The 20,910-nt window shown below is 41.3% G+C and overlaps 1 protein-coding gene across 2 annotated transcripts; it reads left to right on the plus strand.

Annotated features, from left to right (window-relative positions):
* The first annotated feature begins 1,511 nt into the window (after nucleotides 1-1,511).
* SLC35G1 (solute carrier family 35 member G1) lies at nucleotides 1,512-10,325 on the plus strand. Of its 2 annotated transcripts, none has more exons than XM_004049807.4 (3): nucleotides 1,512-1,794; nucleotides 6,166-6,346; nucleotides 8,343-10,325. In XM_004049807.4, exons 1-3 carry the CDS (start codon nucleotides 1,617-1,619, stop codon nucleotides 9,079-9,081), a joined length of 1,098 nt encoding a protein of 365 aa, XP_004049855.1. In that variant the 5' UTR covers nucleotides 1,512-1,616; the 3' UTR covers nucleotides 9,082-10,325. The 2 variants fall into 2 exon arrangements, with proteins under 2 accessions (XP_004049855.1, XP_004049856.1); XM_004049808.5 differs by having other exon boundaries at nucleotides 1,516-1,743.
* Nucleotides 10,326-20,910: the final 10,585 nt, after the last annotated feature.

Below are 20,910 nucleotides of genomic sequence, written 5' to 3' on the forward strand. Positions count from 1 at the left end.
CCTTACCATCCTTCCCTGAAATTTCCCTATCTAAAACAATGACAACAAAACCTGTTACAGATATTTTTGTAAGTAGCCTTAAATTCTTTTAAAAGTATTATTATTTTTTTTTTATAGAGACAAGGTCTATGTTGCCCAGGCTGGTCTCAAACTCCTAAGCTCAAGCAATCCTCCCACCTCAGCCTCCCAAAGTGCTAGGATGGTAGGCTGAGCCACCGTGCCCAGCCTTAAATTCTCTTTTAAGACAAGGCAAAAGTATGTGTTAATCAAGTTAGAATTCAGGTGACCATTTGTCTCAGTTTGCCTAGGACAGTCCCAGTTTATGCCTATTCCCTTGTGTAACTTTTAAAAGAGCTCCTCCTTTTACTCTTAAAAAAAAAAAAGGTCCAGTTTGGAGGATAAATTATATGCTGACCCTAGTTTAAAACACACTTTGATTTTCTAACATAGTGTTTTCCAGGTGATATTATGCTTTTGCCCACATCATTGCATTTTATTTACATAACTACTCTGCGAAGCAGGAAGGGAAATACTTGATCGCTATTAAATAAAGGAGGTAATCAAGGCTTCGAGGGGTACAGTGGTGACTGAGGTCACACACTCAGGGCCAGAACCTAGGATTCCTGACTTAAGTCTAAAACAGTTTCAGCTGTGGATCACTATGTGCAAATGTCTGAGTAAGGGCAAACTTCACTCTCCTTTGGTGATCTGCTTGGCACTGGACTTAGAAGTTTAGATACGTTCATCCTTGCACAGAGACTGTTCTTCCACATATAAAGCAAGCAAAGAGATGGAAAAAGAATTATTAGCTAAACAAAAAGAGGTTGTTAGTGAATCCCGGGCCAAAGAATATATATCTTTTACCGAGTCTAATTACATCAGATTACTTGAATCTTACATCTGGCCAAATTAGGATATTTCCATTTAAGAAAAGAAAACCAAAGATCAATAATGCATGCCTACTCTTGCAAAGAATGCAAAGAACATATAAATGGGTTCTGGTCAGTCTTATAGATATATTTTCCTATAATTACACACTAATTCTTTCTTAAAAATATTTCCCAAAACAGCAAAATTCTACCCTCCTTGATAAGCAGCAAAGGGACAACACGGGAAACAAAACAAAACATAAAAACCCTAGACCATTTAAAGACAAGCATGGTGCTTTGTAAAATCTTCGGGGTATCACAGAGGTGCTGAATGCGTGGCTACATCAATGAAAAAACGCCCACTCTTTGAGCCTCCTGAAAAGGAGGCCACAGGACCCCCGGGCGCCAGGGCTTGGGAACCCAGCGCCCCTCCTTGTCTATGCCATGACAGACAGGTTCAGTGTGACTTGCCAAGGATGGCTCCAAGCAGCTGGGCCATGTAGCCTGAACGCAGCAGAGGGTTGGACGCCTTAGAGTCAGCTGTGGGCACCACAGCCCGACCAGGGAGGCGGCGGGTCTCCCCAGGTTAAGAGGCCAGCGGAGGACGCGCGCGGTCTCCTTGGGGGAGGGGGCGGGTGGGCCGGGCGCGCATGCGCATGGGCGCCATCGCCCGCCGGAAGAGCGGCAGCCCAGGCGCTGCTGCTGGCGCCAGACGGCACCGGCCGCTGGTAGAGCGCGTGCCGCGAGATGCGGCCTCAGGACAGCACCGGGGTCGCGGAGCTCCAGGAGCCAGGGCTGCCGCTAACGGACGATGCACCCCCGGGCGCCACTGAGGAGCCGGCGGCCGCCGAGGCAGCTGGGGCGCCAGACCGCGGTAGGTGCTGGCTCTGCCTTTCCTCGCCGTGTTGCTCCCGCACCGAGCCGGGTGAGTGCGCGGTGTGGATCGGGCTCTGGTCTCGCTCGGGGGTCCCGAGCGGGCGCCGGCGGGTTGGGGTCACCGCAGCCCGGGCACAGTGCCCACCGCGCCTCCGTCCCCACCCTGCCCGGGGCTCGGGAAACCCCTCGAGCTGTCAGCTGGGGGGCTGCAAAGCGGAATTCCCGGCGCCCCAGCCGGCGCTAAGACGGAAGAAACTTTCCGATTGTTTGCAGTCCTTTTGGGATTCCGAGGCTGCTCCTGTAATTAGTGTCGGGGCAGGGCTGTGGAGTCTGACTGCAGTTTGGCGTACCCTCCCCTAGGTCGTAGGTGGGGGGTCAGCGAGAGAGGCCATCCTGCAGTGGGGCGACGTTGCGTGGAAGCTGACCCTGAAAAGTGATCCCGGTGGTTAAGGGTTCTCTCCGAAAAGGAAGCTGAAAAGCATCGAGTCTAGAAAAAAAATGTTCGTCCTAGAGTTTTAGAATCTTGGAAAGGCAGAGATAAGTGGGACCACTAGTTTTTAACCTTTAGGGATACAAGGACTTTTTAGCAAACGATGCAGAACAAGGCATATCTTGTTAAGAAGCTCACAGCCCCGTCCCCAAAGCCAGGGACCCCTCGTGAAGAACACTTTATGTTCAGTCCCCCTCCTTCGACACATGAGCAAAGTGAGGCCCAGGAAGGTGAGGGCTTTTGGGTTTTCGTTTGCTTTGTCTCCTCCAAGATGTGGAACGTGGGGGTGAGATGGGGCGCATGTCCAGGGAGCACCAGGGTTAGGATCCCAGCTTGCCATATACCGGCCTAGGGCCCTTTCCACTGGCCACAAGTGCTGCTTCAAGCACATTCCTCTTAGAAGTCGACCATCTACCAGGAGCAGCTTCCTGCAAGAAGAAGGGAATAGGCAGATCTCTTTTTAGGACAGTTACACGGCCTGCACCACCTTGTCCTCTGGGTCACCTCCCCTAAGTGTGACCCTGGATTTCTGTTCCTCTCCTCTCACTGCGCTTTCCCCTCCTCCCTTTGTGCACTTTCCCCAAGTTAGAGAGACAGACTCTAGGAAGACTATTCTTGCTCCATTTCTGTCCTAAAGGCAAGCCGAAATGATCAGACTTGTGATCATTTATAAATGGGCTGGTGCCTCTAGAACAGGGGTTATGCCAGGCTGAATTGAACAGATAAGCAGCCTTTGAAAAGGTCAGTTTCTCACCTATCACCCTCTGGATGAATGTCCTGGTGGCATGCCGAATCAGTCCATGCAAACTCTTAAAGTTTCCCCTTTTTGTGAATGGAAGAGGAATTCTCTACTCCCAGGCAGCTCATGGCAAGATGAGAAACTTATGTGAGTGTATCTAAGAATCTTGTGGGTGTTTAACTTCAAAGAAAGTTTCTACCAGTAAGACTTAGTTATTGTAAGGTGACAAGATAATATTTTGGAAAGAAAATTGACATAAAAACACTTTACTGTTGTCATTGAACTTTGTGACACCTCTTGTTCTAACTGCTTATCTCAACAAAGCTTTTTTCAAGTTCTGGTTGGAACTGTTACCCATGTGTCTTACATTCTTGGATGACCTTAACAGACACATACAGCTGTCCCAAGACATCTCCTTACTTTCTTCAGGGACAGTGTGGGTCTTACACTGAAGCAAGGAGAAGTAGTTTCTTAGGCCTGTGCCTCACATCCTCTGGAAGGAGTTAGTGATCGAGTGTAGCAGTGGTTCTCAAACTAGTGGAGCCTTTTAGAGTTACAGAGATTCTATTTCGGTGGGTCTGAGATGGGGCTTGAGAATTAATTTTTTTTTTTTTTTTTTTTTTTTTTGGAGATAGGGTCTTACTCTGTCACCAAGGCTGTGGTGCATTGGCGTGATCACAGCTCACGGCAGCCTCGACCTCCCAGGCTTACTCGATCCTTTCATCTAAGCCTCCTGAGTAGCTGGGACCACCCGCACACACCACCACACCCGACTAATTTAAAAATATTTTTTGCATTGATGAGGGGGTTTCCCCGTGTTGCCCAGGGTGGTCTCAAACTTTTGGGCTCAAGAGATCCTCCCACCTTGTCCTCCCAAGGTGCTGGGATTACAGGCATGAGCCACTGCACCCAGGAATTAAAGTTTTAAGTGTTACTCAGGTGATTCTAATTCCCAACCAGGATTGCGAATCACCAGCTTAAAGCAGAGGATAGAGAAGCTGAGTAACTTTTCAGTTTTCTTCTAAGTGAGGAAATTACACCATGGCCACTTACCTAATTTAAATAATTTGAGTTACCAAATTATTAGATATGCTTGCAGTGAGATATGAACATGGAACCTAAACAAATGCCTCTTTCAATTATGCTAATCATGCTCGTCTCCATTGACAGGATTGAAATGATTTAGTAAGAAACTGAGGTTTGTCTGAGTGGAGCCAGTCCTCACCCTCATTAACAAATCATCAAATGCAGCGAGGCCTTCTAATGTCTGTCCCTTCCCAGTTGGAAAGCATGAGCCTTAAGTGTTTATAGGCAAGAAAATACATGTGTATGTGTTTTAAGGGAAAAGGTCACTAGGGCCAAGGGGGTGCAATTACATTTTTAAAGAGTTAAAATATTTAATGTTAAGTTAAAATATTCCTGGGGAAAAATTAGCAAGTTTATGTTGGAGAAGATACTTGAAACAGAGCAGGGAGATGTTTTCTGTCCTTGATCTTCTCGGTCTGTTCTGTTTGAGGGTGGAGTTTCTATGTAGGGGTTGAGTTTCTTTTAAGAAAAACTGTTTTATTTGGGACTGAATTCTGAAATTTCAGAGGCCAAACCCTAAGGCTGACCACAGCCAAGGCATGTATTTTGTGGTGCTTCACTTGGAAGTCTTCTAAAGCTTCCTTCTCATGGGCTGCGTGTGTGCAGTTTATTTCTGCAGTATACAAGCACATGGATACAGAACAGAATGAGGATTCTGGCATCTTAAGGGAAGGACTACTGCTAGTTCCAAAGCAGTATCTTCAGCTGTGCACCTAGAACAGGAAGAGGTAGAGAATGGTGCCTTTGACCACAAGGCCAGGCTGTAGAATGCCCCAGAAAGCCTGTGCATCAGCATACTTTGGTCCCAGTTTGCAAAGTCATCTCACTAACCTGAGGATGTGTAAATGTGTTACCTGGTGTTTACATTTATCAGAGAAGGGCATTTTAAAAAACATTACACAATACTGTTTTATAGCTATCACATTGTAAAGTCCTAGATTGGAATGATAATACGAGTTTTCCTACAAGTTGCTCATATCCACTCACCCTTCAGTTCCACTGTGCTCTTAATCAATGAGGGCCACTTGTGTTTCCTTCTTACCCTCAACCCTGTTTTTGTGTTAATTTCAAAAAAAGAATATATCCCGCAGTGTGTGGCCTTTGTTTTAGGGCATTCTCTGCCCACCCTGCTGCTTTTGCTCTCTGAATGGCAGAGGAGTAAGACTGAAAGCAGGTTCTACTCCTGTGAAGGAAACTAAGACATAGTAAGTGGCTAAACAAGTTTAAAGCTCACACAGATTGTCATTAATGACTGAATACTTGATGCCCTGGAGAAAGCACTGCTTTCCTGGTTCAGATCAAGCCAAGAGCAGGGATTAGATGCCAGTTCTGTACAAAGCACTTGGGATCCAAAGGGCTAGATAACCCACACCCTCCCCTTGAGGAGTTTGTGCTCTGAATGGGAAGATAAGTCGTGAAAGCATGAAAAGTTAAATATAGATTTGATTAACAGTTCAAAATAACAAAATGGAGAACCTTCCCAGATTATGCTGTTGCCGATAGTGTTAGACTCTTGAGTCTTTCCCTGAAGTTCTCTCATCTTTCATTCACTGAATATTTATCCAGTGTCTTCCATGTGCCAGGCATGAACAAGACAGCAAGATCCCAGCCCTGGAAGAGCTCACAGACTTGTGGGAGGAAGTCAGATAATCAACAGATAACTGTATAACCCAATTATAACCCATTTTCCAGAAAAGAACACTTTCTTCATAAAGCCAGTTTCTCCAGTGAGGTGTGGCGTAAGATATCACTTGGAAGGATTTTTTCCTTGCCATCTTGACAAGTGTTTCTTAAAGATTTCTCTCACCATCTTGGCAAGCGTTCTATTTCTTGACTTGTAAGTGAGGATGATTCTTCAGTGAGCCATAGGAAATCCATTTGATAGGGCAAAACGGCATTTTAAAAATGCAGGTTTAAATTGTTATCCTCATCTATGGTTCTTCATAATTGATGGGGAAAATGGTACAGGCCCAGAGAAATGATATGCTTAGGCGGTAATAAAGCCTGTTGACCTTTGACACTGTTCCATTTTTCTCAGTTTCTAAGTGAAAATGATAACACATACACTTGGAAGCAAGGACTAACCAGAATTTAATCTTTTTCAGAAGCCAAGAAGAAAGCACCCTGTCCTGGACTTGGCTTGTTTTACACATTATTGTCTGCCTTCCTTTTCTCAGTGGGCTCTTTATTTGTTAAAAAAGTGCAAGACGTCCATGCTGTAGAGATTAGTGCGTTTCGATGTGTGGTCCAAATGCTAGTTGTTATCCCTTGCTTAATATACAGAAAGTAAGTATTTTTTAACTGCAAAGTAGAAGATATTAATAAATGTGTGTATATCTTTTCACCTGCCTATAATTACTCTATCTGCTTTATCCATCTCATATACTTACCAGTTCCTATGCCCCTTGGCTCTGCTTAATGAAAAGTCATAAGCATCTACCCACAGAAGATTCTGCCATGAGCATAAACCACATACCCAACAAAGTGGGGAGAAAGAAATTTTGTTTTTCACCACCTCCCCTTTTGAAAACAGAGCTTTCTTTGTATAATTCCTCCTGTCTTGTATCACCCTCCCTTCTTTCCTTTGGCATAACTACTGTTTGGAAGTAAAAAAAATGAATGAAAAGAAGTAATAGTGTATCCTAGTATCAGAAGTTTTTTTAGAATGGGCTGCTTTCTTACCAGGGCAAATAGAAGATTATAGTAATAATATTTAGGTATTCCTCAAAAGGTGATGGGGTAACCCTGAGCAAGGTTACTTTCGTATTTAGTTTCCTCTTTTGTAAACTGGAGGGAATGATACTGTGTGACTTCTGCCCTACAAGGTGATTCCAAGGGTCAAATAAGATTTATTATAGGGCAGAGTGCCTTGTGTAGAGTGTAACAGTATATGAAAATTGTCTATTCCTCCCTCTCTGTTCTCTCCCAACCCAATTCCTCTTTTCCTTCCCTGTTGAACTCCCTACCCTCCCTGGGTTAAAATTATGCCTCCTTCAACCATTGTAACCTCCATATACCTCAGTGTATTTAGAACCCTGAGAGAGAGACCAGTTGGGTCCTTGGTGGCAGCGTTGCTCTTTGTCTCTTTGGGCAAAAAAGGCTACACCCCAAATGAAAAGCTTTAGTCACTTGTCACCAAAGTCTCCTTGTATCTCTAACATGGTGTGGATTCACTTAGAATAGTTTCACTCCATATCCTGATGATTTGGTGGGAAAAGTGAAAATCTGCTAATACCTGCAAATTTCTGTCAATGCGGACAAGTCACACTATTTTAAGAAATGATGGTAGGGCTTTAGAAATTTCTAAGGGTAGCAGCAGAACACTGGTGGTAACATAATCATCTCCCCCATTTTGAAATAAAGATATTGTCAGGGGAAGGACACTGGAAGAATGTTGTTAAAATCCTTGGTCCTAATCTGTTTTGACCCATTTTATGTTTTATTATCATGGAAGACTCTTTGCTTCTCAAAGTATGGGCCAAATGTGACCGTGCTTTCATTTTAACTCCAAGATACCCGGGGTAGCCTAGATGATAATCTAATGAAGTCTAGCCCTGGCACACGTCAGCAAGTTGCACCTAGCCAGGAACCTACACAGAGTGGGTACTTAGTAAATATTTATTGAAAAAGAATTTGAATAGCAGTAATCATACTTTTCCAAACACTACATGTTCTTTTTCAGTGCGTTTTGACTCTTTCCTCATGAGAACAATGAAAACTTGTCTCATATTCAATGACTAAAATAAATTTTAGCAGTTTCAAGTTTTATAGAAAAATTCATGAGATTGAGAATGAGCATTAGCTGGGTCTAAGTTTCCTTACACAGGGCAGCTGAATCTTGACATTGTATTTATCATAAAAGTGATATGTTTATAGAAAATTTGGAGAAAATAAATATAAAGAAAGAAAATTACCTATGAGTTTATCTATTAAGATATAAACATGATTAACATTTAGTTTATTTTCCTTTTTGTCCTTTTTGCAAGCATATATATACATATACATGGGATAAATATCTATTAATTGAATTATAATTTTACTATGCATGTAATTCACTTGCACTGGTTTTGCTTTTACTGTGAACACTTTACTGTCATTAACTATACTTAGAAAATACTATTTTTAAAAAGTATATAATATTCATTTGTGGATATTATAATTAATTTACTATTCCCTTATTTTTTGATATTTAGTACTTTTAAAATAATGTTTAATTACAAATTGTAATTTAAAAACAAATATTAATTTCATTTAATATGCATTTCTTCATTTGAATTTACAGAACTGGGTTTATAGGCCCAAAAGGTCAACGAATTTTCCTCATTCTCAGAGGAGTCCTTGGTTCTACCGCCATGATGCTTATATACTATGCTTACCAGACAATGTCCCTCGCTGATGCCACAGTTATCACGTTTAGCAGTCCAGTGTTTACGTCCATATTTGCTTGGATATGTCTCAAGGAAAAATATAGCCCTTGGGATGCTCTTTTCACCGTGTTCACAATCACTGGAGTGATCCTTATCGTGAGACCACCATTTTTGTTTGGTTCCGACACTTCGGGGATGGAAGAAAGCTATTCAGGCCACCTTAAGGGAACATTCGCAGCAATTGGAAGTGCCGTATTTGCTGCATCGACTCTAGTTATCCTAAGAAAAATGGGAAAATCTGTGGACTACTTTCTGAGCATTTGGTATTATGTAGTACTTGGCCTCGTTGAAAGTGTCATCATCCTCTCTGTATTAGGAGAGTGGAGTCTGCCTTACTGTGGGTTGGACAGGCTATTTCTCATATTCATTGGGCTCTTTGGTTTGGGGGGTCAGATATTTATCACAAAAGCACTTCAAATAGAAAAAGCAGGGCCAGTAGCAATAATGAAGACAATGGATGTGGTCTTTGCTTTTATCTTACAGATTATTTTCTTTAATAATGTGCCAACATGGTGGACAGTGGGTGGTGCTCTCTGCGTAGTAGCCAGTAATGTTGGAGCGGCCATTCGTAAATGGTACCAAAGTTCCAAATGAAGCATCATTGCTGAAATACATATTTTTTTCAAGTACACCATCACCTAATTCACATACAGCATACACATACATCTGGAAAATCTGCATTTGCTTCATTGGTTATATTTAATAAATTGCCTAAAGTACCATTTTTTAATATAGTATGTCTTTAGTTAAGAATAGCTAGTCTGTTTGGTGTAACAATTTTTTGGTAGCTTTGGTTTTGGTTTTGGTTTGTTTTTTTTTTTTGTTGGGGTCAAGTTGGTGAGAGGAGAGCTCATTGTTTGAAGAAAAACCAAAAAATTTTATGGCTAGTAATATTATATGTAATTTTTAAAATGTATTTTTGGTACTGTTGGGATATGGGTGGGGAGGCTATTTTAGATATTCTTTTAGCAGTGTAGAGCCTAAGAAACTTGGTTCTACTACCATGATCTTTATAAACTATGCCTTCCAGACAATTGATAATGCTGCTATAATTAGTATTATGTTGATAATTCATTTGCAACCTTGTTCTATTTAGGAGGATGAAGTTGAAGCTTAGAATAGGTGCCTGCTTAATGGTGTTAATAATACAAATGAATTGGCCTTATTTTCAAGGATTTTATAAATGATTATCATACTTGTAACTCGTATTTGTGCCTTTTCATTTTAATGCTGGAATTTTTATTATGTCACCTCTAAAACACTTAAATTGCCAAATTTGGCTAGTAGTTTTGTTTCAGTGGCATTAGCAACTGCAGCTAGCATACTATAATTTTAATTGTCCTCACTTTTTTTTGAAACTGCACTAAATTTTTCTTAACATTCCAAGATTTCAGATCTCTAAATCACAAAGAGAAATCTTGGCATGACCAGTGTGCACGTTTCCATCCTGAAGTGTTTTCTCTTCACTAGAAATGTGATTTTCTATAAATTCCACTTGAATTTATAGTGTGATGCCAAATAAAATTTTCTCAGGATCTTATTAGGTTGAACCATATGTAATTGCCAAGATTTTACTATTTTAACTTAGAAAAACCATAGTTTCGTATGATTCACCCTAATAGATACCTCCATTATTCTCTAAATGAAATAGAAGACTTTGGAGTATATGTTTTTAAAGTAATTTTTAAAAATATGGTAATGTATTAAACTTATTTTTATAGTTATGAAATTATGTGTAATAATGCTTTATGTTATACATTAAATGTAAAGACTTGTGAATCCATGTTTGATTGACTTTCATAGTTTCCTGCATTGAAATAAAATCACTATGAATTCTAGTTTATCAGCATGATGTTAAATGTCAGTGCCATACCATGATGCAGCACCATGACACTAACGCCATGAATTCAAACAGCACGTTTTACACCTGGAACTTCATCAGACCAATACTTTGCAGTTAGAGAGAATTTAATATCTAGAAAAGCTTGGGAGGTTAGTCAGGACTTAGGGAGTATACATAAATGATTAATTGTTGTAATGAACCCTTTATTGGTGAGGTTGCAATAGCTTCCAGCTCTTACTGTGTCAGATGAAGCATCTGTCATTATCTTAAGCCTGCAGAGTTGAAAGGTTATAGACTCTTTCCTACCCTCTCATCATGATTTTTCCAAAGCAAAGAGGAACTTGGCTTCTGGGATTCGTGCCTTAGTGAGAAAGAATCTTTTCCAATAGTTCCAATGGGGGAATTTTTGGCTTGCTGATTTTATCAATTGCCTTGACACCTGACAAACCCTAAATGAAGTCTATGTAGGTGAGTCATCTCTGTTCCACCTGATTTACAGTATTGGAATTTAGACTTGCAAAAACATCATTCTGCAAATATCTTAGATAATTACAGAATCAGGAGCATTTGAGAACTCTAGAGGTCTCAGAAATCATCACATAGGGGCCATGCTTCGTAGATAGGGATGATAGAGAGGAGACCTGCCCAAGTTGAATTTCCATGGCCTTCCTCCCTTCCTTAGTTCCATGATAAAGTATGGACAGTAAACCACTACTTGAGCCACCTAAGGTGAATTAACTCTCAGGGAACCCTCTTCCAGTTCTTTACCTTGCACAGTGAAAGAATCAATGGCACCTAGAAAGTTAAATCCCTTTAGGCCCATACCCTAGAGACATGTTTTGTTTGAACAATGTAGTTTAAGTACTTGAATGTCACACTATATAACTGAGGTTAGAGAAAATGTTTCTTCTAGCCCTTACAGGGTGTGATTCTTAAACACAATGTCCAAGGTGTATACAAGGATATGTATTGTAACAACTATGGGTATGTATATTTTGCAGAGCGTAGTTTCTATATCTTGAAAATATTTTCATAAATTATTTTTATAAGTACTAATAAAATAATATGAAAGAAAGCTATATGTTGGTTGTTATGATTATAGCAAATATATAACTTATTTCCCTTTCAACCCTATGCTTCAAAATATATTTTCTGTAGGAGACTGACCTCTAGCCATTCAGCTGGGATATAATCTCAAAGTTTAAATTGTTTATCTGACCCACTTGTACTATCAAGAGGGTCAGATGAACAGTGTAATCTGTTTATCTCTCCAAAATAAAGGCATTAATCTTCTGTGTTAGTGAGACCTTCATTCTTCTAGATCCTGAGAACTTAAAGTAGCTTTGAACTCTGTACTTTTTGTTCCTGTAGCTAATCCGTTACTAAATCCTGAAGAGTCTTTCTTCTTATTGTCTTATTGTCTTCTTATTGTCTTGTGGATTTATTCTTTCCTCACCATTTCCACTGCCACCATCTTAGTCCAAGACTTAGCACCTTACACCTGAATTACCACAACAGTTTACTGGTTACCTGCTTCGAGACTCTTTCTTCCACTCTGATTCCTGTCTCAGTGCCAGCTTAATGTTCCTAAAGCCCTATTTTCACTGTTACTCTGATTCTCATGAAACCACGGTGATGCCTTATTACACACCAGATCACATCAAATTTTCATCTGGCCCTACTCCCACTTCTCCGACCTGATTTCTACATCCCAACACAAATGGGATACTCAGATCAGTCTTACCACTAGCTCCCATGTTTGCCAGTAGAGTCCTTCCTCTGCATTTCCCCCCTGTCCTTACCTTCTCTTATTTACCCTCTAAGGCCTGTTAGCCTCCAATGGCTCAGCTTAGGCTTTTGTTTATTCTGGACTCTAGCTTCTCCTACCCACATAATCCATCTTGGAAGAGTGGGTAAAGCACTGGATTGGGATCTGAAGGTCTAGTGTGGTTTTATCACTTTTCAGCTGGGCAAATCACCTAATGCACCTGAGCCTGTTTTCCTCACTTGCCCAGTCCCTCTTGCAAATGAGTGCCATAGAAGGGCTTATAGACTATTAAGAAGGATGAAAACATTAAGTATTGAACTGTGGTTAAGACTGTAGAATTGAGTATTCACTCTCCTCTTCAAAATGAGGTGTATACCAGAGTCCTTACTCCCGAGCAGCCTCACCAGGAACCGTAGGAACATGCCTATCAGAATGCAAACTCCATTCGGCCCCCTCCTGCTAGCACAGAATTGTGCTGTTGGACAGCTTTCACTTCCTAGCTGATCTTCCCATATAGGGCTGCCAAGGATCACCAGTCCTTTCATGCGCAGGTGTTACCACCTTTCCAGTTCTGGCCCTAGCTCTGATCTTATATGGGTATTATGCTTGGCTCTGACCTGGGGAATGGGCCTGATTTATGTGTGTTTCCCATGCGCTGTGTACTCAGCATGGTTTTTTTAGCCTCTTACGTTTTGTACCCGGTAAGCATAATTACTCTCTTGAGGGCATTATAGTGGGAAGAGAGCCAGATGTTCTTGATATCACCTTGGTCTCTGATCTAGGTGTGTATGGATCCATGGTCAATAATGGGCATTAGAATTTGGTTATATGGGTGAAGGTTGGATATATGAATCCTGGACACTACCCTAAGCATGCTGTTTTATGCCCCGTTTGGTGCCTTATATCAGATCTAATACAGCTACCATATTCACCTAGAATTCTGCAAGATAACCTATCAGGGACTCTGATCCACAATGATGGATCCACCTTTTAGCCTATTTGAACATTAAGTTTGGAGCTGGACCTGGGAAAACAATTCACAGCCCATGAACCTTGGCACTTCTCATCTCCTGGAAATTCAGGGGTGGGCTTTATAGCAAGAGGGTAAGGAGAAGACATACTTGGTATCAAGGGAGGGCAGTAAATGTAGCAGAGATGCCCAGTACACAGGAAAACGTTCCACTGGGCTCAGGAAATGTCATTACTAGAGAAAGAGCCTGGGTCTCTTCCACTAAACTTTCATGATTCTAGAAACCATGTGAGATTAATACCAGTAAGCCTGATGAAGCAAAGGAAGTAACGTAGATTCATGATTAGTTGCCAGGGTGGGGTCAGGAAAGTATAAAACCATAGTTGAGCAGAAGTAGACTTGGGCAGGAGGAAATGTGTTCAGGTGAATGGTGCAGCACGAAAGTACCATGCCAGGGTTGGGAGCTCCATGGTGCAGCAGAAGTACATGGAAAGGCCAGGCCAGAGGAGTGCATTACTAACCAGAAGGCCTGTATCTGAGGATATAAGAACCTGGCTGTTCTTACCGCTGTTCCAAGTATACTTGACCATGATTTAAGATTAAGCTGTATGTGCCAAGAACATACCAGAAAGAGAGAAACTAATAATACAACTATATTTGATTTTTTCTATGATTATAGTAGGTGCTAGCTCAATAATATTAGAATTGAATTCAAAGCAATAGCATAATTCAGAATGGACTAACATTTTTTTTCTTCTGATATTCCCCCTGGGAAATCAGCCACATTGCTGTGAGGAAGCCTGGGCTACATGGAGAAGCCCACATGAAGAGGCCCATGTGGAGAGGAACTGAGGCCCTGACACTTGGCCCCATCTGCACTACCAGCTGATAGCCAGCATGAGCCTGCCAGCCGGGTGAGTGTACACACTAGGAATGGATCCTCTAACTCTCAGGTGAGCTGCCCCAGCTGATGCTGTGTGGAGCAGAGACAAGCCCTCCTCCTACCTCCTGAGCTCTGCTCAAATTGCAGATTTGTGAGAAAAAGAAACCAGTTATTACTGTTTTAAGCCACTAAAAAAAAAATATAAACGATATAATTGTCTTGGATATGTATGTACCACATTATACACGATCACAATTACATAAAGCAAAATACCTCAAAAGAACAAAAATCAACAAAAGGTAGGACATTTTCATGGGCTTTTTTTTAGCCTGTGACAGATAAAATTCGCAAAAATTAGATATATAGGGGATAAGAATAATAAAATATAATAAAGTTGGTCTAAACCAACTGTTTTCAAAGTGTGGTTTGGATACCTCTGAGAGTCCTCAGGACCCTTTCAAAGTGTTTGCGATGTCAAAACTATTTTAATAATAATACTAAGAATGTTATTAGCCTGTTTCACAGTCATTCTTTCATAAGTATACAGTGGAGCTTTCCAGAGGCTATTAGACATGAAATTGCAACAGCTTGAATGCAGAAGCAGATAGGAGAATACAGCTATTATCTATCAAGCCAGGTTTGCAAAAATAAAAAGCAATGCCACTCTTCTCACTAATTTTTTTGGAAAATAGTTATTTTTTAATAAAGTGTTATTTATATTAACATATAATTACATTATCTTTCAAGGCCAGCACAGTGGCTCACACCTGTAATCCCAGCATTTTGGGAGGCCAAGGTGGCCAGATCACTTGAGTCCAGGAGTTTAAGGCTGCAATGAGCTATGATCGTGCCACTGCACTCCGGCCTGGGTGACAGTACGAGATACAACAGATGAACACACTTCCTGTTTATGTGCTTTAGTTCCTTTGTATGTGCATTTTAGAAAAGTCAGAAGTCTTTGGTACTTTGCAGCATGTGTGCATTGGTACAACTTCTAGGAAGGGCAATTTGGCACCATCTATCAGATTTACTTATGTGCAAAATGATATGTACAAGTTTATTCCAGCCTGATTTGTAATAGCAAGAAGAAATGGAACTAGTCTGAATGTCCCTCAATAGAGTACTGGTTAAATAAGTCATGGTATATACCCAAAATAAAATATAATGCAATTAAAAATAAATTTAAGAAGAGCAAGGAAGCTTTCCATATATGGGTGTGGAATAATGTCCAAAATTGTTAAGTGAAAAAGCAAAATTCATATCATGGTTGAGTATGTGCTCATTTGTATAAAAAGAGGGTAAACAGAATATTCCAGGAGGATATGCAAGAAACTGTTAACATTGGTTGCCTTTGGCAGCTGAAGGGCGAGGTGAGAGGAGACTTTCCACTGAATCCCCTTTGACACCTTTTGAATTTTGAACCAGGTGGGTAAATAACTTAGTCAAAATAAAATAAAATAAAATTGGTGGAACAAAAATAAAAAGGTGACTTGATGGAAAAGAAAGGAGAAAGAAAAGGAGTAAAAGACATAGGAAGCTACATATATACATTATGTCATACATACATACATGCATAGAGAGATGTTTACTGCTTTAATCTGGGCTGTCACCCTGACTCACCTTACGGACTTCCTTTTGCTCCCTCCTCTTTTGCCTCATAGAGTCTGCAGACCATACTTAAATTCCCACATCTCCATGATTGAAGAGAATATAAAGATGAAACTGAAGTTCACCTTTTTAATAGGACTATATCCTCCAAGATCCTAGAAAGCGTTGTGTGGCCCTGATTCAGATGTCTGCTTTCCTATGGCACCAAAACAATTTTTACTTGGAAAGGACACTAACATTTATTGAATAAACCTCATCCGAGCCAAGAGCTTCTTAATCTTTGTCTCATTCCCTCACCAACCTTGGGAGATAGACTGATTGGGAACTGAAGTTCAAAGAGGTTGAATGGGATTACCTACCTGCTAAATTCTAGTCCCCTCACTAGTAAATGATGAGGTTGGGCCATGAGGTCTGCCTGACTCCAAAGACCTTGCCCTTTCCAATACTTCATGCTGCCTCCATACTTGAGGGTGGTAGAATGCAGAACAGGGAGTCATTTGTCACTGTGGTGGAGAAAGGATTGGTTTTTGACTTTGGGATTTAGGGATACATATGTCCTCCTTCCTCCTTCCCCTCCTAGAGCAAGAGCTAGAAGTGAAAGAATAGAAGGTGATGACAACACTGCATATATTTCAGTTTTATTTCTTCCGATCTACTAATTAACATTTGTTGAGCAGTAGCCATAAACAATCCTAGCCAATGCAAGGAAACACCAAATATTGTCAAGCCCTCACATTGGTCATAACTGGAAGCAAACATGACATATATGGACTATGTAATCAGTTTGCGTGGGCTACAGCAAGATGTTGCCCAAGAGCCTAGGCATGAGCTGGCTTCCTACGGCCTCCAAGCAGGAAAGAATGGAGCTATACACAGTCATCTGAATATATAGAAGTGAACCCTGGGCCAGCCACATTCAGCCGTAACTTCCCCAGACTGTTTCTACAGGTGCAGTGTGCCAATCAGAAGAAAGGTGGCCAGCCTCAGGAGAAAGGACAGGAGAGTGACTCTGGCAGGCTTGCTCCATTGTAGAGATGAGATACACCGAGATAGTGACTTCCCAGCTTTTCTCCCAAAAGCACCCCTAATAGCTGAGAAGAATCTGGAGGCATAGCTACCATCACAGCTACACTAACCACCATACTTTACTGTATCCTTCAGGTGTCTGTCCTAGCTAGTTTTGTGGTCTGGCTCCTTCAGTCCCTGCAACAAGCCTGTTTATTTTCATTATATTGATGAGGTTATAGAGCTTGGACAAGTTACATGACTTTTCGAAGATCACATAGCTAATAAGTGTCAAGAGTCTTATTCGCAAAACCCTGGTCTGTCCAACTGCAAGCCTGTGCTCCTGACTCCACTATTCTGCTTACCCTAAGCCTAAAGCTGCCCACTTCAAGCTCAAATCCTCTTGGAGGCTTCATGCTTTAAAAAAAAAAAAATCCATGCAATTTTTTGCATCCTAATTAATAATATATCTGTGTGTTTTAGTGTAAAAATTTTTTTAAAATTACCAATTCAGTTATTTAGCTTTTTATTCCCCAAATCTTTGGTACCCTAGGCAGATGTGTCATATTTATCCTGGGCTTTATGTACCTCTGGTTTGAGGGACTCTTGAACTTCATTTTAAGAAACATGGCCCAATGAGTACACGGTCAAGTCTTCATGTCCCTGAACACTGCATTATAAAATCAGCACTCCTTGTTCTTTGTATATTTGTGTTATCAAATAACTATGTGATTATAATCTGGCTTCTCATATACCATAAGTGCAGAAGAGAATCAAAAGATTGAGTACCTGATTCCCTAAACTGTCAAATTTCCCGTTGTATATTAATAAAATTTGTATTGTTTCACAAATAAGACTCTATGTTTTTGGTTATTGTTGCTCTTCCTAGAGAGATAGAATGTATTCCCAGCTTCCCTCATCCCCTTTCTTCTAAAATAATATCCCTGTATTAGAGTAATTATGCTGGCTGCTGTAACAGACAACACCCCAAATCTCAGAGTCTTAAAAAATAAAGTTTTATATCTCGATTCCCTCACAGTCTGATGTAAGTTGCAAGGTCTCTACAGTATCTCTCCTTTGAGTGGTGATTAGGCTCCAGGCTCCTTCCCCCTGATGATCCTGACTTCTTATACAGGTAGCCTCCAAGTTTACCAAGATTTTACATCAACAGTCTTGACAGAGAACATCGTTTCTACCCAAATGCCATTGACTTTAACCTAACTTAAAAGGAGGGTAGGAAGTAAGTTTTCCTTTGTGCTCAGGAAGAGGAAAAGAACAATAGCAACAGAATTTGGTGAACCTAAAGCATTGTTTCTGCCATAACCCCCTTCCTTTGGGGAACTGCTGAAATCTAAGTCCCTAGTTTTGGTGGAGCTGGCAATTCAGAATCCTACCCCCAATGGCCTAGGAAGTGGGCAGGCCCATGACCTGAGCTCAGCCAAGTCAGGTTTATCTCTCTCTGTAATTTGAATCTTGAGCAGGGTCTCAAGCGCAGAAGGAGCTGTCCAGTGGCAGTGCCCAGAGAGAAGGGCCGTGGGTGCTGGCTATGGAAATCCTGTAGACAGACTGGGCCCTGTCCCTCCTGATGCCCAGTTGTCCAGCTCTTCCATCAAGTCTGTGAGATCCCCACTATCCTTCCAATTAATTCCCTACTTGTGATTAAGTTAGAATTTGTTTCTGGGCCGGGCGCAGTGGCTCACGCCTATAATCCTACCACTTTGGGAGGCGAAGGCAGGCTGATTGCCTGAGCTTAGGAGACCAGCTTGGGCAACATAGCAAAACCCCGTCTCTACTAAAAAGACAAAAAATTAGCCGGGCATGGTGGTCATACCTTGTAGTCCTTCTATTCGAGAAGCTGAGGCAGGAGACTCGCTTGAACTCAGGAGGCAGAGGTTGCAGTGAGCCGAGATGGCACCACTGCATTCCAGCCTGGGTGACAGAGCCAGACTCTGTCTCAAAAAACAAACAAACAAAACAAAACAAAAAAACCCAAAAAAACAGTGTTTCTCTTACTTGTACCCAAATGCAATTATTAATTATTAATCTTAATTAATACCCAATATTTGCCACCTATATGCTAACAAGCAGATTTCCCATCTCTTCATGACTCGACCCTTGGGGATATGATGGGCTATCTGGCCAACCTTTTTCAGATGACATCTCTCTATCTTATTAAGATCTTTAATCTTCTAAGTGCATGAGAAAAGCAAGAAGCAGTACAAAGCGGATGTTTAAGGCCAAAGAAGTCATAAAGACAACATGCCATCCTCCACAGGGATGTCAGGTGGACGATGGGGTCATATCCAGGACTGATCTCTGAAGAAAGATCCCATACATCAATTTGTCAACCTATTTCACAGACAAAAATCAGGATTCTAAAATAACGCTGTCCAGTAGAATTACACTGCAGGCTACACATATAATTTTTAGTTTTCTGGAAGCCATATTAAATAATGTAAACAGACAAGTGAAATTGATTTTAATAATATATTTAACCCAATACATCCAAAATATTACTGTTTCAACATGTTATCAATATAAAAAATTATTAGTGAGATACATTCTTTCCATCATACCACGCCTCAAAATCTAATGTGTGTTTTATAGTTACTGCACATATCAACTGAGACCAGCCACATTTCAGATGCTCAGTGGGTACATGTGGCTAGTGAAATGACCTAATAGTCCCATAGACAGTTGTTTTTGGATAAACGTAGAAATTGGCCCTTCTAGTCTTAAAGCTTGAAACTTAGAGCTGTAAGTTGTTTCGGATGGTTGTACATCCCCATCTCCTCCATCATGACATTGGTTCTTCCGAGAGTTCTTTTCCCCTTGTCTGTATAGGTGATTCAGGTCAGCCCTGACCTGGCTCCAGGCTTTGGTTCCTCCTCCTCCCAAGAGCAACTACAGGTGGAATTTGTGGCACCCATCTCCACTAGCTAGTGACACCGACTAACAGTCCCATAGACAGTTGTTTTTGGATAAACATAGAAATTGACCCTTGTTTGTATCTGAGTTCCTTCCTCAGGAAAGGATCCCCAGGCCTCTCACGAAGTATCAAAGAACTGAAACCACGTCATTGCATCCACACAATGAAACGCCAGGCCCCTCATTCATCATGATTGCTTCCTTACGCCTCTCGAGTTCCTGTTTTCTCAGACATAGTAACATGTCTTCCCTGCTATATAACCCCCTAATTTTAATCAGTGAGAGAGATGAATTTGAGACTGAACCCCCATCTCCTTGGGTGCAGCCCCCAATTAAAGCCTTCTTCCTTGGCAATACTCATTGTCTCAGTCATTGCCTTTCCGTGCAGCAAGCAGCAGGACCTAGACCGAACCCCTGGTGTTTCAGTGACACTAGTAGTTAGCATGTTTGACAGCATAGTTCTAGAAAGTGCTAGGAAGAAAGGAGGGTTATAACAGCAGGCACGATTTCTTGAGCCCTGCCATGTGCCAGCACATGTCAAAGCTGCTTACATATTTCTCTCATTTGATCCCTGGAAAAGCCTTTTGAGATTCTTATTTTCTCTATGTTACAAATGAGAAAGACGACTTAGCGAGTTTAAGAAACTTGTGTGAAGTCACATTGCTAAAAAAGGACAGAGGACAAAGCACACAACACACACAGTCTGTCTGACCCAAAGCAAACACTTTCTAATTGATCTCATGCTTTTCATTTACAGATATGAGGACATGAATTGCCTTGGACTTTTACCCTAAAGGTTGTGGATCAGGAAAGGTCCTAAACAAAGCACAGGGGAATGGCACTAATCTCACCAGTAAGGTGTGTAGCCAAACCAGCTGTTCCCTGTTAAGGTAAGAGGCATCTAACATGAATTAGAGAAACAGAAACAAGTGCTAATACATTTCTTCAGCCAAAAAATTCTATGAGAAGCAATGGTGAGGTGATGAGCAAGGCGAAAACACAAGTAAAGCTCCACTAACCAGAAAGAGATAAGTGGGTTTGACCATTAACAAAGGGCAGAATTGGTGATAAAAAGTATTCAAAAACTTTGAAGATAAACATGCAATTTCAGTAAAGCCAGTGGAGGTGAGTGCCACAGTTCCACTTGTAAGGTTGCCCTTGGAGGAGGAGGAACCGGAACCTAGAGCCAAGGTCAGGGCTTACCTGGATCACCTATGGAGATAAGGGGAAGCAAGCCCTCGGAAGAACCAAAGCCACAATGGAGGAGATGAGGATGTACCACCATCCAAAGTGTGTGTTTGAGAACATCCCTCTTCAGCAGGCTTCGCACAGGTTACCAGGATAGACACAGGTGCTTATAGATGCTCAGCCAAGACTAACTTAAAAAGCCAGAGTCAGTGAAATAAGAACACCATGCT

This window comes from Gorilla gorilla, chromosome 8, assembly GCF_029281585.2.
Source record: "Gorilla gorilla gorilla isolate KB3781 chromosome 8, NHGRI_mGorGor1-v2.1_pri, whole genome shotgun sequence".
NCBI lineage: Eukaryota > Metazoa > Chordata > Mammalia > Primates > Hominidae > Gorilla > Gorilla gorilla.